The sequence below is a fragment of the Otolemur garnettii genome, unplaced genomic scaffold (assembly GCF_000181295.1).
Source record: "Otolemur garnettii isolate 467f Iridium unplaced genomic scaffold, OtoGar3 scaffold00011, whole genome shotgun sequence".
In the NCBI taxonomy this organism is placed as follows: Eukaryota; Metazoa; Chordata; class Mammalia; order Primates; family Galagidae; genus Otolemur; species Otolemur garnettii.
This window is the reverse complement of record NW_003852406.1, coordinates 20,850,058-20,866,213: the sequence shown is the minus strand read 5'-3', so window position 1 is coordinate 20,866,213 and position 16,156 is coordinate 20,850,058. Positions and strand designations below refer to the sequence as shown.

General features: G+C 47.8%; 1 protein-coding gene across 1 annotated transcript in view; it reads left to right on the top strand.

Moving 5' to 3' along the window:
- The window catches only part of ITGA11 (integrin subunit alpha 11), a 115,606-nt gene that overhangs the window by 14,304 nt on the left and 85,146 nt on the right, over positions 1 to 16,156 (top strand). Inside the window, exon 2 of the mRNA XM_003784461.2 lies at positions 12,302 to 12,413. Coding sequence (XP_003784509.1) covers positions 12,302 to 12,413 — 112 coding nt within the window. The remainder of the gene's footprint in view (positions 1 to 12,301; positions 12,414 to 16,156) is intronic.

The window sequence follows — 16,156 nt, the reverse complement described above, 5'->3', positions numbered from 1 at the left end:
AACTACAGTGTAAACATCATCCTCTGCGGTTGTGCAGAACAGTGACCTCAGGAGTGGAGGCACAAAGAAAATGGCAAGAGTGTACATAAACGGGCTTCTTTAAATTCTGCATAAGGACTGAAAGCATGTAGTTCTACATGTGCTTTTTCTAAGGAAACTGAGGGCCAGAAAGAGGGAGAAACTGGTCTGAAGCTACAGAACAAGTTAGACTCCATGTTGGGATTACAGCTAGGACTTCTGAAGCCAAAATTCAGTACTCCAAGTGCCCTCCCACCTTGCAGCTCTGAGAATCATATTCCCCTTCAACCCTTTGTTGGCAGCTTAGTGTCTTAGAGGTCTGAACACTTATATTCATTTTTTTCTGTCTCATTTAACAAGTGTATGTTGATTGCCTGTTGCATGCTAGGCATTGTTCTCAGTGCTGAGGATAAAGGAGAAAAAGACAGATACACTCTCCTCCAGGAGAGTGCTAGTGAGTGTTTACCAACTGATTCTGGCTCTTCAGATGGGATGGAGAGAGTTCCTATCATTCTTATTTGCAGCATTTGCCAATTACTATGATGTAAATCCTCCCTCTATAGTCAATTTAAAACAACCCATGTGACATCACTGAATGGGAAGATTGCATTATCATGTGGATGAGGAAGGGCCAGCTCTTGAGAGCACGCTGCCCTTCTGCAGTGGGAGAGGAGCCTGTGTCCAAGGAAGCAAACAGCTCTTATAAACATTTCTAATTATTTTTAATTGAAAATAAATAAATAAGATGCTATGAGGAAGAATACTGGGTTCTTCATAGCATGGTCAGAGGTTTTTCAGAGGCAATGACATTAAAACTAGAGGTTGAGAAGGAACCAGCTGAACAAAGATCTTGGGGAATAACATTCCAGACAAAGGGAACAGCAGTGCAAAGACCTCAAGATGGGAAAGGGCTTGGTGTGTTTGAGGAATAGAAGGGAGTAAGTGATGAAGATTATGGCACAGAAGAAGGCAGATCCTCCAGGGCCTGCTGGGCCCTGGGAAGGGTCTGCAATCTATTCTAAAAGCCATGGAGGGACTCTTAGAAGCCTGGATCTGATCAGCAATTTTAAAAGATCACTCTGGCGTAGCTTGGCCACTAGCAAAATCAGAATAAAGGGACCAGGTGACTCTTAGGCAAATCCAGGCACAAAATGATGAAAATGACTTAATCTGAGTGACAACAAAGGAGACAGGACACATCTGAGAGGAAGTGAGGGGTAGAACCTGCAGCATTTGCTGATGGGAAGTAAAGGAAAACCATGAGGATTGACTCCCAAGCTTCTGACTTGAGCAATCAGGCAGTGGTGATGCCATTCCTCGAGATGAGGAGACCTGGAGAAAACAAGTTCAGAAGGGAAAAATCTGGGTTCCTCTTTGGTCACATGAAATGTGAGATGCTATAAGACATCCACGTAAGAATGTCCCATAGGTGGCTGGACAATTTTCCATGGGGCTTGGAGGGCTGGCTGGGCTGGGCTGGGGTGTGATGTGAGCTGATCCTGTCTCAGCAAGATCCTGCAGGTGTCCACCTGGGGTTACATCTCTTCAGACTTCAGTTTTCTATACAGTGTGGAAGTGTGGTGGGGGGTGGGGAGATGTGTGTGAATGTGTCAGTGGGGAGCTCATGTGTGCATATGTGTGTTTAATCATGTCTGTGTATGTGAGTATATGTGTGTGTATACATGTGGGCATGTGCATATATGTGTGTGCATTTGGGCGTATGTTTTTATGTGCTTTAATTGACCGAGACTTTATTATACTTTAAGAGAACTTAAGAGATTCATGATGTTAAGATTATCGTGTTTATATCCTTCATAGAACTCTTGAAAACTCAAAGAAAGAGATCCATTTTGATCAACTTTCCTACTTAGAGAAAATGGTAAATGATGTAAGGCAGAAAAATACACTGGTTTTTCTAAAACTGGGAACCCACAGAGGTGATCCATATGTTCACTAGAGGCACGAGATGGCTGTCCAGGACTCAGAGGAAAAACAAGAGTAATTACAGCAAATTTCAGCACACTATCCACTGTTTTCAATTTTTAGGACTGTTTTCCATGAGCCCAACATCTGCTTAACCAGCACACTGGCATATCCTGATTTCTCAGAAAAAATGCAAAGAGCAGCCATAGTTCTCCCCAGCACTTGATTGTCCTGTCTCCCCCTCTCCAGACACCTAAGAAAGTATCCTTTTTTGCAGCCCACATGCCACCTGCCCCGGCAAACGCTTGGTCTCCTGCACACCCCAGCAAAGGGGCCCTCACTACTCCCCAGGCTGCCAGCCCTGTGTGTTTGCTTCTGATTTGGAGAATTCTTCCTTAGATAGAGATGCAGATGCTTTGGAGAACAAACTGAGGGAAGATTGTTGTGATAAGTCACCCATTTGCATGCATTGATTTCTCCAGAACAGAATAGACACTGAAGAGACAGGCCAGAGAACAGACAAGGCTCTTGATGAGTTAATGAGACTGAAGTAGGAGACAGGTAGAGAGTCCAAGGCCAGGGTGCTCCCGGATTGTACCATGAGGACACACGTGGGCCTGGTGGAGACAGGGGAGGTTGATTGACAGAGGGCAGTAGGTAAAGAGAAGGCCACCCTGTGTCCCTCTGTTCAGGTCCTTCTTGGATGAATATCAAGTTAATTTGGTAAACTCAAACCAGGCAGCACATCATTTGCCCTTTCCGAGCAAGCATCTCCATCAAGGCCAACTGAGTGTTCAAGATTCTCAGCTGAAGTGGACTCTTGAAATCTTCTAATGAGGACATCCAGCCCCCTCATCATACACACCGCACATACTGGTTCCTGGTGTGTTCTTCACACGTTTGACATTCCAGAGGATATGCAAGTGCACACAGGACAGTGTGGCCGCAGCTCTCATGCAGCAGGCCTTGCTTCAAACTGTTGGCGCGCTCAGAGCCACTCGCTGCCAGAAGCAGCAGAGGGTGTGGACTGAGGACATGCTGTTTCCTAAATGAGATAATTTCCCTAAGAGAGTCCTCTAAGAAACAAGTGGTGTGCTCATACCATGGGGAGAGATAAAGTCTTTCCACAGAAGCCTCCGTGCTGCTGTGTTGCTTCTCCCTCCCCTCTCTGGCCAGGCTCTGGCCAGCCTTCACATGGATGGAACCCTCTTCTTTCTTTGGACTCCATGGGGACATATAACTTCTTCCTCCAGTTATCCCTCCCCACCTTGTGCTCATAGGTCGATCCCTTGGCTGTGCTGTGACACACCCCAGTCTCCTGGTGAGCAGTGTTCTCACCCATATGGAGGCCGGGAACAGAGATCTGACACCCACCCCAAACAAGACTCCATCCTACTTCTTCAGGCAGCTGGCTGGTGAGATGGGTGGCTGAAGGAACATGAAGTAGGAGGGAACCGGGGGAGGGGGGCGGGGGGGTTCCTTCAGGGGAAAAAGCAGAGGATAATTCTTAGTTAGCAGAGAGATGTGAAGTCCCATTCAGAAGGGCAGTCATTTGGCAGAGAAGTAAGATGCTGATGAGTTGATTAGAAAAGCTAGAAAACAGGCTGATCTTTTGCAAGAGTGAAGAGGAGACATTTATCCCTCTCCAGGGAGGGCCGGAGTTTTGGCAAGTTTGCTCCAAAGCACAGGAGGGCATCCAGGCCTGGTGGTGAGGGCTGGCTTGGCATCACCAGGCTGGCCCCAATCACAGGCCCGGCTGGGTGCTAAGCTTCTGTGAAGAGGGGCTATAGTTTACTTTTATAAGTGGCTTGAGGCTGGGGACATTTGTCTGGACCCAAGAACTGGTGAGAAGAGGGGAATGCTCTGATCTGGTGGAGACTGGCCGAGGCAATGGCCGTCCATCTGCCAGGGGTGCCCCCAGCTCCAATCTGCTGCCCGTCCCCTCTCACAGGAGTGGTTTTGGAAGTGAATCAGAGTTGGCGGAGCACACAGACTCAGAACTTGGTGCTGTAAATGTTCTTAGAAGCCCTGGTCCAGCTTCCTCATTTTCTATAAGGGGAGACTGAGGCCTAGACAGGGGAGGTATCTTATTTAAGGTCACATAGTCCATTGGTGGCAAAAACCACATATCCTGATGCCCAGCCAAGTTCTTACCATAGCAGTCTTAGCTCCCGGGGTTGGGGGGGGGGGCAGGGAGGAGGGAAAGTTCACTTTCGTGGCCCCTTTTCTGAGTCCTAAAACCAGTTGTCTGTCCAAAAGTTAGAAGTCTGTCCTTTGGTCTTTGACCTTGGCACTCTGCCCTCCAGCCTTATGTCCTTGCAGAGGTGAATATTGCAACCATTCCTAGAAGACCCCTGAGAGAGAGATGCCTCGGTCATTCCAAGGCCACACAGTCAGGTCTCCAGTGGTCAGTGCACACAGTCCCCCGCCCCCCGCCTTTGAACTAAGAGGGGTCTGATGAGAACCAGGGCCTCCACCTCACCACTAGCCCTGGAGCATCTGGCTGGGGTTCAGCATGGCACAGCTCTGGGGCGAGGTGGGGCTTTCTGTGAAAGGTGACTACATTGCCTGGACCCCCATCAAGGGTCCATCTTTCTGACATCTGGGAGTGCCCAGAAGCCCCATCCAGGGCAAGAGGGCCCTGTGGCCAAGTCTCCATGGTGCAAACATGGGGAGAGGGGGCTGGGCCTGGGTAATGCAGAATATGAGATGATTTTCTTTAATCCCTTCTGTTGGCTTGGGAATGCAAAATATTATCATTTTTGCCTGGAGATTTCCCTTCCTAAATGTGTTTGGCTCCAGCCAGCAGTAAGATGAGTTTGCATTCCTTCATGCTGCCTGGCCTCCAATTCTAAATTGTTTGCGGAGACTCAAGACAGATGCTCGAGTGCTGACAACTGGGAGTCAGCTGCATGTTTGCCCAAGAGAACCTTCCGGACGTGTGCCAGGAGTGGGCCTGAGATGTCAGAGAGCAGGATTCTCTCATTTCACAAACGGGGAACTGAAGCCCAGAGAGGCATTATGACTCTCTGTCCACACACAGCCAAGTCGATGACAAAGCTGAGATTAGAACCCAGACCACCCCACCCTAGTTGAAACTTCTCTTGGCTCCACTTCAGGCTCTGTTGACTTACAAACATATCTGTTGCCTACCCAGCATGGCTGTAGGCTCTGAATACCACAAGCCAGGGATTAGCCCATGGGGTGGGACTGCACACTTTCCCCACCAGCCTGGAAACTCCCAAGGGCAGGGCCCCAATGCCCTCCTGCCTGGGGGCTTCCTAGGTTAAAAAGGGCATAGTTACTAGCTCTCCTTTGATGATTGTAGGTTCCTCACTTCTCTCCGGAGTCAAAGGGCTCCAAGCTGGAAAATCCCTCTTCTCCAGTGGAGGCCTTCTTCCTTCAACTAGCTGGAAACTTCTCTGATCTCTAGACCACATCCTCTGGCCCTCCTTTGCTATCTGACCAGGGCCTATTCCAAGAGCCTAGCCTAGGGTCCTCCAGCCTCCAGCAATGCCCCCATACCTGGCACTGTCCTCCTAAATGTCTCTTGGAACAATAGCCTCAGAGCGAAAGGAAGTCTGGCAGGCAGCAGAGAAAGAAGGGGTAGAATGCAGAGGATGGGAAGTAGCTGGGCATCTAAAGCTCACTTCTTTCTCACTTTGGGATGGCTTGTGATTCTTTTTTTTTTTTTTCCATAGAAGCAGGAGGTTCACTTTGCCATATCTTTTTGCTTAGGACAATTTTATGATCTTCTCTCTCCTCCCCCATTCCTGTCTGTGATTTGGACATGAAGATTCTTGGTATCCAAGTAAAACTGGCAAGAGGGAGATAATGCCAGAGAATCTTGGCGATAAATCTAGCCTCCCTCACCCCATCCCAGCTCCTTCCCGCCAAGGAAAATGAAAGCTCTTGCTTACACAGGTGTGTCTGCCCCATGGAGCAGAACCCAGAGAGGGCAAAGGCCTGAGGCCTGGCAGTGGGAAGGCTTCCAGGGAGGTTCCTTCTTAGATTCCACAGAGTGGGTCCCTCTGGCTGGCAGCTCAGATCTGGGCCTTCATCCAGACGTTCAAGGCTCCATCCTTCCATATTCCTGGTCTCCATCTTCCACAGGTCCTAGTCAAGGAGTCATCAACCATTTCTCTAATAAGCAGGATCTGAGGGGAGGGGACCCAAGGTGGGTGAGTTTGCAGGATGGGTAGGGTGGGGGACAGCCTGGGTGAGACCACTCCAGGGAAGACTCAGCGACTAAGGAGAGTGGGTAACTCAAAGGGGAGAAGGCCTGATGGTGGTGGCGGGATGGCACAGGACCCCTGGGGCTCCCTGGCTATGTGACCTCGGCCAGTTGCTGACCTTCTTCTTTGTGCCTCAGTTTCCTCACCTATAAAAGGAGGATAATAATACATTTACTCTAAAATTTATTGTGTAAGCGTTAAATTAATTTAAAACAGAGCTCGGTACCTAGTATGTGCTGTGTGTATGTATGCCATTATATTTTTTTTATTTATTATTATAATTATCATTTTTTTTGTTTGCAGTTTTTGGCCAGGGCTGGGCTTGAACCCGCCACCTCTGGTATATGGGGCCAGCGCCCTACTCCTTTGAGCCACAGGCACCACCCTGTATGCCATTATTTTTATTGTTGTTCCCTAAATGGTAAAGGACTATTGGTACCTCAGTAGGGCAGGGAGGGAAGAAGCCAAGAGATACTCGTTCTGAGAACAGACTCTCAGAAAGTGAAGAATCCAACAGACAAGTCTATCTGCATCTTTTGTACACTGGGCAAGGATAAAAAGCCCCTCATGGTTGTGGCCTTGAAAAGTATATAACCTGATAAAAGAGCAAGACAGATGGAGAAACAGTGGTAATCCAAGGCAGGGAGGGACGAAGCTATGAGCAGCCAGGCTGAGGGCCGTGCAGCCTCAGAGTAAGGATCACTGTATAGCAGAGGTGTCTGTCATCAGAGCTGAGCCTTGAGATGTGACAGGGAGGGGAGAAAAGGCCTCCCAGGCACGGGCAAAGGCACTGAGGCAGCTCAGAGAACAGGGAATCTTGATTCAGTTCAATTTATCCAAGGTATATTGAGTGCCTTCTACATACCAGACACTGACACATGTTACTCCATTTAGTCTTGCCAGCCACCCTTCAGTGTATTATTATAGAAGTATTATTATTCCCAGTCTATATAAGCATTATTATTCCCATTTTACAGATGGGTAAACTAAGAACCAGAAAAGTAGAGGAACTAGCCCAGGATCACTCACTTAGTGAATGAATGCTGGAGCTAAGCTTCTAACCAAGCTCTCCCTGAACTCAAAGCCTATGCTCCCTCCATGCCTGGCCTCACCCTCAAGGCACTGAATGGCAGGAGGAGCCAGGCAACTCTGGACACCTTTGCCCAGGTAGACTCTTCTCTTCTTTCTTCCTGGCTCCACATTCACACCAGGAAAGCCTGACTGTCACCTCTGCGCCACCTCATCTATTACAACATATTGCCCTTTGAGACCAACATGACATCTCCCGAAACCACCCAGCCCTCCAAGGTCCTTCCCTTATCCCACACTTGTGGCCTTCTGCCTACAGTGTGGTCTTATTCTTCCCGTGCTTCCCAGGGCCACACGCCACGCTGGTAGGGTCCCTGGTCTCAGTCCCACTCGCCCCTCAACCCCTGTACTAAGTGCTAGATCCAGCAGTAGGTCATAAACAGACCCCATTGTGCCTTCCTGGAGCCAGGGTCCTGAGGGGGAGACAGTTAATCAGATAATCATATTCATTGAGGATAACAATAACTATGACAACTATTTTAAGTTGGGGGAGGAGGAAGGAGGAAGACCGGGGGATGGGTGTGCTCCTAAGGGTAAGGGTATGTGGCACACCTCCTGGGTGCGGGACCCAACTGCAACTAGGACTTTACAGCAAATGTAAACATTGTATCCTAATCGTTTGTACCTTCATATTAATCTGAAATTGTTTAAAAATATTCAAAAACAAAGAAAGAAATGAGAAGTAACTAGCCACCCATTAGTGAGGTGCAGGGGTCAGATCATGACGTGAAGGAGATTTCCTATGGGAGCCAAGGAGGATGTGACCCTTCAGCTGAGATATGAAGGGGCGGTGGTTTCAAGGGAGGCAGGTGGAAGAAATGGCATGTGCAAAGGCCGGAGGTGCATCTGGAGAACAGGAGGGAGACCCAGAGGAAAACTCACACAAGATGAGACTGGGGAGGCTAGGGCCATGTGGGAGATTTAGGACTTTCTCCCCAAATCCCTGGGAGCTGGGAGGAGGGGAGGTAGTGAAAATGGACAGGCACAGCAGGCCTCCTCATGCTAGAGTGAATGCTCCTCCGAGCTGTTGAGTTGTCCATGACTGTGGTCACCACTAGGGACTGGGGCTACCCCACCTGGTGGCAGGCGGTGGCCTCCACCTTAACCTGCAGTGAGTGGCTTGAAGACCACAGCGTGATGTTGGGGTTTTGGTCCCTTCTTGGGACTAACTGATGCTTTTTTCAAAAGACATAAGATTTTGAGAAAGGGAGCAACAGCTGACGTAACTTTGGCCATAGTCCATGAGAAAGCAGCCCAGGAATTGTGGCTTTTTTCCCCTCCGTCATCAATATAAGCCAGCAGTGTGGCGAGCCGCCCAACCCGCCTCCCAGCATCGCTTCGATCAGCCTAATGACTCCCATAAACAACTTTGTTTTCTTTTGTTGGTATTTGGGGGTCATAAATCTCCGGAAGGAGTACATTCCCCCAGCATGGAAAACCACCCACCACTAGAGAAGAAGGCCAGGGATCTTGTCAGGAACCAAGGTCAGAGACGTGGACTTGACATCATTTTTAGGAAATTCATTCTCTGGTTGGTTCGGTTTGGTCAGAAGCAAATGCCGACTGGTCTCTGGGAAAGAAACCAGTGCTTTGTAACTTAACGCCTGTTCCTCGTGGCCAGATTTCACTAATCCTGTCCCCCATGAAGATGGGGTGGGAGTACAGGGGAAGGCAAGACTGACTTTAGGTGGAGCCCACGTGAGGCCACCTCCCGTGGGCCATGGCTTTCCCTCCACGCTGGGAGAGGGGAGGAAAGGGAGAAGCTCTCCTCTGAAAAGAGTCTTCTCTTGTCCTTAGTGGGTCCTTCTCATGAAAGGCTGATCAACAGGGTAACATATCACCCAGCACCCCAAATTCTTTAGTTATGTTCCCAGCTAATCTCTCCCCAGCTGAGTGATTTGTGGTAAATTATATAATGACACTATCTATCTCTAGGGTTATCTATCTGGGGCTGGTGTGAGATTTAATTGATTCATGTAACATTAGTGGTTAGACATCTAGACTGGTATCTGGAATACGTCAGAGCTCCTCGAGCGTTCTTTCCTTTCCCTTGAGGGGAAAGAGCATCCCAACCAAGTGAGGTCCAGGTTGCTATTCAATTAGCAGTATTGTGACCTGAGGATAAGTGAGAATATGGCAGAATCTCATGGCACAAAGAGAACATGAGCAATATTATAAAGTATGGGCCAGATGACAATAAGCAAATGAATACAAGACGTATAATATTGTGATAAGTACTACGAGGAAGAATGAAGCAGAGCAAGAGGACATAGAGAGCCAGGAGGCCCGGTGCTGAACAAGATGGAACTGAAACAGAGACCCTAATGACATGGCGGGAGGGGGAGGGGCTGCAGGGGCGGGTGGAAGAGCATTCCAGGCAGAGGGAACAGCCAGGGCAAAGATGCTGAGCAGAGGACAGGTCTGACATAGTAGAGCAGCCAGAGGACAGTGTGGCCAAAGCAGCAGGCTGAGGGGAGTGTAGGAGTCAGGAGTGAGCGTGGGTGGGGTGCAGCACGCAGGGCTTTGCATGTGGAATCTGGTTTGCTGTGAGTGAAGTGAGAAACCCTCAATGGAGGGGACAGGCTGAGGAGTGACGGGATCTGACAGGTCTTGGAAGGGTCCCTCTGGCTGTGGTAGCTCAGGAAATGCTGATAGAGGGTGTGGGTGGAGAAGGCCTGGGACACAACTGATGGCTTCATTTCCACTGACCCCTCTGCAGGCCAGGAAGTGGTGGGTGGTCTGGAGTTCCCGACGCCCAGAGCTATCCTCTAGCTTCCTCGTGCTCAGCTCACCTCCCCTGCTGGGGTCCAACGCAGTAAGGGAAGACCTAGTCTCCAGGGGTCTTGAGGGAGCTGGTGTCGCCCCACAGTCAGGGAAAGTGTGTGCCCTGTGCCAGTGTGTGTCCGTGTGTGCACGTACGTGGATATGTGTATCTCTGTCTGTGCGTGCATACACGTGTGTGTGTTCACTCTCAGGACACACTGGAGAGAGAGTGAGTTTCCCTTGGCAACTGTAGCCCTTTGGCTCCTCCATGCCCCCCACCTCCCAGCTCTGCACAGGTGACATGAATGTCTGTCTCTGCTCCATGACATGCCCTCACTGGCCAGGGACCTGGGCTCCTCATTCCCCTGTGTACACCTGACCAGAGTCCACATCCTAAACCTGGCGGCTGCTAACCAGGCCAAGTCCATTCATGGTGCGGGCTGTGTCAACAAGGCACTAGTTGGTCAACACACTTTTCTTCTCTTACCCCCATTCCAGAGCCATGACACTAAGTTCATATGGCCTGTTAGGAATTCTGAGGACAGGGCTGGCACTGCAGAATCACCTGCTGCCACCGTCCTGCCCTGTCCCCACGGCAGCACTTTACCAGCGCTCCACTCTTCCCCACTGAGCGCAGACCTGACCTCAGAATCTAACGTAACTCAGTGCCACAGACAGCACTGATAATTAGCATCCCTGCTCACAGGTCCTCCAGTTTTACCTCTGGAGACTCTAATTCTGTGACTCTAAGGATGGAACTTTTGGCCACTGTGGGCATTTGCTGGACAAAAAAAAAAGGAATTATAGAAAAAGATGAGTTTCTGTACAATAGGCCCTGTTCAAGTGGGTGCCCCAGGGCATCACCCTTGAACATTTAGACCAAGGGGTCAGTGCCCAGGGGAAGGAGAGTGCAGCACTGGAGGGTCCAAGCCTCAGATTCAGAGTCCCTATACAGCAGGCTCTGGGACCTCGGGCAGGCCAGTTAAAACCTCTCTGACCTTCAGCTCTGCCCTTACTGCCCCCCTCACAGGGTTATCATGGAGACCAAATGATGACATAGATGTGAATGTTCTTTGAAACTTATAAGGTGCCACCTGTGTGAAAGGAGACAATAGTGAAAGTTCTACTCTGATTCATTTATCCAAAAGTTTTGGCTCGTGGCAGGATCCCAGCCCTTGAATCCCACGGTCCTAGGTATGGTGATCCTGTTAGTGGTGACAAGCAGGCAGAGGTATGACTTGAGTAGGCATCAAAGTCAGATGTGTCCTAAAAATGCCTCATGGAGGGAAGGACTTGCAGAGGAGGCATCCGAAGTCCCAGCCCTGGTGCTACCACCCACCCAGTGTGCTCCCCTAGGCAGAGCCCTGAACCTCTCTGGTGCTGTTGCAAGTGGGTCTGGCAAACGTGGTTGATGCTTGATCATTCTCCCAAGGTCCTAGGAGAGTGGGTGATAGCAGATGTGAGCAGATCCAGAAACCCGAGCTGCCACACAGGTGTGAGATGTCATTTCCTGTGATTTGCCCAAAGAGGTCAAGTGTTTAGCTCAATCCGGCCTCTGGCCAGGAAGAATTAGTTAATTGGTGTATGACTTACCCAAACAGGGAAGACTCTGGGGGCCGGGGCGAGAGGCTTACAGGACTTCCTCTCTGCTCTGCCTCAGCCGCCCCAGCCAAGCAGTAGCCACTGCTGAAACCAGACAGAGCTTTGCCAACGAGTTCAGAAGGAAGCAGCAGCCAGCAGTGCTGGAACCCATGGTCGCTAGAACCCAGGCTTTTGTGGGGAGAGGAGGCGGGAAGCCAGTTCCCTGACTCTTCAGTGGGAAGAGATGAGAAAAGCCAGAAGAGGGAGGAGAAGAGAGAGTGGGAGAGAGGAGGGGAAAGAGAGGGAAAAATGAAAAGGAGAACCACAAAAGCTGGAAAGAGCAGAGTGGAGGAAGGAGGGATGGGTCAGAAGAAAATTGTCTTGTCCTTGTAAGAGGAGGATTCTCTGGAGGGGAGGCCGGGTCTTCCTCTCAGATGGGTCTCCCTCAAAGCCGCTGTACGGCTCCCCCAGGGCAGGGGCTGACTCTCTCCCATCAGACCAGGAGCTCTCCCAAGCAGGGACTGTGTCAACTACTCCATATGGGGGCTCCCCAAGGAGAGGGAGCCTATGCATATCCCCCCAACAGCCAAGACCCTCTGAGGTGGGTGACGTGTCCGTGGGTCCCAGTGCAACCCTGGAGCCTGCACCTCCACCTGTCTGACTCTTCCACCTCTGCTCTTCCCCCACCCCAGGCTTCACGGACACCTTCAACGTGGACACCAGGAAGCCCCGGGTCATCCCTGGCTCCAGGACCGCCTTCTTTGGCTACACAGTACAGCAGCACGAGATCAATGGCAAGAAGTGGTGAGTGACAGGGGCTGCCCACACCTGGCCCCTCCGTTCTGCCTGGCTGGCTCTCACATGCAGACTACTGTTTCCAATCATTGGACTCTGTGCCAGGAGATCAGAGGCTGCACAGGCTCTGCCCCTGATTAGGCAAGCCAGAGCATGCCCCCCTCAGGACCTCTGTCTTCTCCTCTGTGAAAGGGGAATGAATGCCCCCCTCCACTTCCCTGGCTTATGTGACAGCACAGGTAGCAGGCACTCCCCTGCCAACCCCACTCAGGGTCTTGGTTTCTCATCAGTGGGGGCAGCGTCTCTGGTCCTGCCTATTTGGAGTGCTATTAGGATGAATGTGAGTGTGTTCACAAGCTGAAACACAGTTATCAGAGGGGAGGAAGAGCAAGAGCCAGTGGTGGAAGGCCAGAAAGATCCCGAGGTAGCCGGTGCCTGTAGTCCTAGCAACTCATGAGGCTCAAGCAGGAAAATCCCTTGAGCCCAGAAGTTCAAGGCTATAGTGTTGGACCTAGGCTATAGTGTTGGACCCGCAGGGCACAGGCAATCAAGAGGAAGAAAGTATTTGCACCCAATTTCTTTTTTTTTTGGCCGGGGCTGGGTTTGAACCCACCACCTCCAGCATATAGGGCCAGCACCCTACCCTTTTGAGCCACAGGCACCAACCACCCTGCACCCAATTTTTAAAACAACTTTATTGTAGCCTATTTTATCATATAATTCACTCATTTCAAGTATACAAGTCAATTTTTTCTTTTTTCGTAATTTTACCAAGTCGTGCAGCCATCATGACCAGTTTTAGGATGTTTTTATCACCCTACTGAGATCCTTCATTCACATTTACTGCTAATCACTATTCTCTTTCTGGATTGGTTTTTAGCTGACAAAAAAGGCAAGGCCTGCTTCCTGCCTGCCTGCCTGGGGTAGAAAGGGACAGGCCTCTGCTTGGCCCTTTGAGAAGCCCTTGCAGAGTCAAGGCACTGCATGAACACTGGCAATTAATGTTCTGTGCTGCCCTCCTCTCAGTCTGGCTCCTGGCCCTGCCCCCCACCTCCTCTCCTTCTACTTCCAACACTCGACCACGGCCACGTTGCCTAACTGCAGGTTTCCAGTTCCCCAGACCTCCTCCCCAAATGCTCTTCCCTCCTGTGACACCCTCTCCTACTTCCCTGCTCTTCCTACCCTACCATTTGGATCTGGTTAATTGTCTCCTATTCTTTTTTCTTTTGTAAAAAAACCTCTTTCTTACTAATTGTCTTTCTGTTGAGGCACACCTTACATACAATAAAACATAGATATCTTGAGTACACAGCTCAGTGGGCTTTTACTTGCATGTATGCTCATGTAAACACCTCCTGGGACAAGATACATACCGTGTCCAGCTTCCCGGAAGGCTCCTCTGTGTCTACTCCCCCAGCTCAGCCAAATGCCCCTCCAGGTTACCACTGTTCTGACTCCATAGATTCATTTTACTCATTTTGAAATTCTTATATGTGAAATTATATAGATATACATATAGAAAAAAATATACAGAACTTCATATAGAAGAAATCATACCTCTCTTATCAAACATTATATCTATAAGGTTTAACATGTCAAAAGTATCACACTTACACATTGATGGATAATACTCCATCAGCTGTATTATATTAATACAATTATTGTTATACAAGTTATTTATTTATTCTACTATATTTAGATTGTTTGCATTTAGAGACTATTTCAAATACAGCTACTATTAACATTCTTGTACATGTCTTTTTTTGATAGGCATGTGTACTCATTTTTATTGGGTATATTATACTCAGGGATAGGATTGCTGAGTTCAAGAGTAGGTATAAGTTTACCTTTAAGTTTAAGATATACCAAGCAGTTTTTTTTTTCAAAATGGTTTAGCAGTTTTAACTATCTCTAGTAAAATAAGAGTTATAGTTGTTCCACATGGTATTACTAGTCATTTTAATTTTAGTTCTGGTTGTATGGAGTGGTATCTCATTGCAGGCTTAATTTGCATTTCTCTATTTACTAATGATATTAAGAGCCTTTTGGTAAATTTATTGGCCATTTGGATATCCCCTTTTGTGAAATATTGGATCAGGTATTTTGTCCAATTTTCAAATCGTGTTGAAGGTCTTTTTCTTGTTGATTTGCAGGACTTTAAAAAATATATTCTGTATACAAATCCTTTGTTAGATAGATTGCATTGCAACTATCTTTCCCAGTCTGTGGCTTGCCTTTTTATTCTCTTAATAGTATTTTTTGATGAACAGAAGTTCTTAACTTTAAAGACTTTAATAAAGTCTAACTTATTGGTCTTTTTTTATGGCCAGTGTTTTTATATGTTTCATTTAAGAAATCTTTGCCTCGGCTGGGCGCCTGTGGCTCAAGTGGCTAAGGTGCCAGCCAGATACACCTAAGGTGGCCGGTTCACATCCAGCCCAGGCCCCCCAAACAACAATGACAGCTGCAACCAAAAACTAGCTGGGCATTGTGGCAGGCGTCTGTGGTCCCAGCCACTTGGGAGGCTGAGGCAGGAGACTCACTTGAGCCCAGGAGTTGGAGGTTGTTATGAGCTGTGATGCCACAGCACTCTACCCAGGGTGACAGCTTGAGGCTCTGTCTCAAAAAAAAAAAAAGAAATCTTTGCCTCTTCACAAATCACAAAGATATTCTCCTCTGTTTTCTTTTAGAAGTTTGATGTTTAAAGATTTGGGGGATTTTTTAAATATGGACATTCAGTTGATTTGTCACCGTTTGTTAGAAGACCACTTCCCCACTGAATTCTAGAGAAATCTTTGTTGAAAATGAGGTGACTGTACATATGTGTGCCTATTTCTTGACTCAATTTTATGCCTTTTGTCTATTTCTCTAAACTTGTACAAATAAAAAGCTTCTTTGGTTATTGTAGCTTTAAAATAAGTCTTGAAGTCAAATAGCGTGAGTTCTCTATATTTGTTTTTCTTTGACTAGATTGTTTTAGCTATGCCAGGTCTTTTATGTTTTCATAAAATTTTTAAATCAGCTTGTCAATTTTCTTCTAAGAAAATTTGCTGAGATTTTTATTGAAACTATACTGATTTATAGGTTCCATTTTATAGATAAAGAAATGAAATCTTAATAATAGCAAGTCTTCTAATCCACAAACACGTATATCCCAAGGCCTAGTCCACTCTTCAAAGCACTTTGTCCAGGGTGAGTTCATGAATTTAATTGTCAAGGCTTGTACAACAGCTTTAATATCCGTTACAGAGAAAGAGTTCCACATTGCTGTGAAGGGTGGACTAGGCACTGGCATTAGTGTAGTCTCCCAAAGGAAGTACTCCAAAGGTGACCGTAGTGATATCCAGCACTGTGGCCTGCAGCACTTTTCCTCGGATGAGTTCGCAAACTTAATTGTCCAACTTCATCTGTGTTATATTTCTCCCACCTATTTATCGTCCTTTTATACTTTTCCTTTTTGAATTTTTTAATTGTTCAAGCATTTTGGATATTTTTTCTCTGATTTTTTTCTAGAAATTACAATATGCATTCCTGATTTATTAACAATGTATTAATCAGTACTTTTACTACTTCCTGAATAACATGAGAACTTCACAATAGTTTAATTCCAGTTACCTATTCTGTTCTTTGTGTTATACCTGTCATATATGTTACCTTTGTATCTGTTAAAAGTTCCACAAGATAATATTATTATTGCTTTAAACTGTTAGTATTTATGTCTGCTTACACACATAGTTACCCAGGCTGGTGCT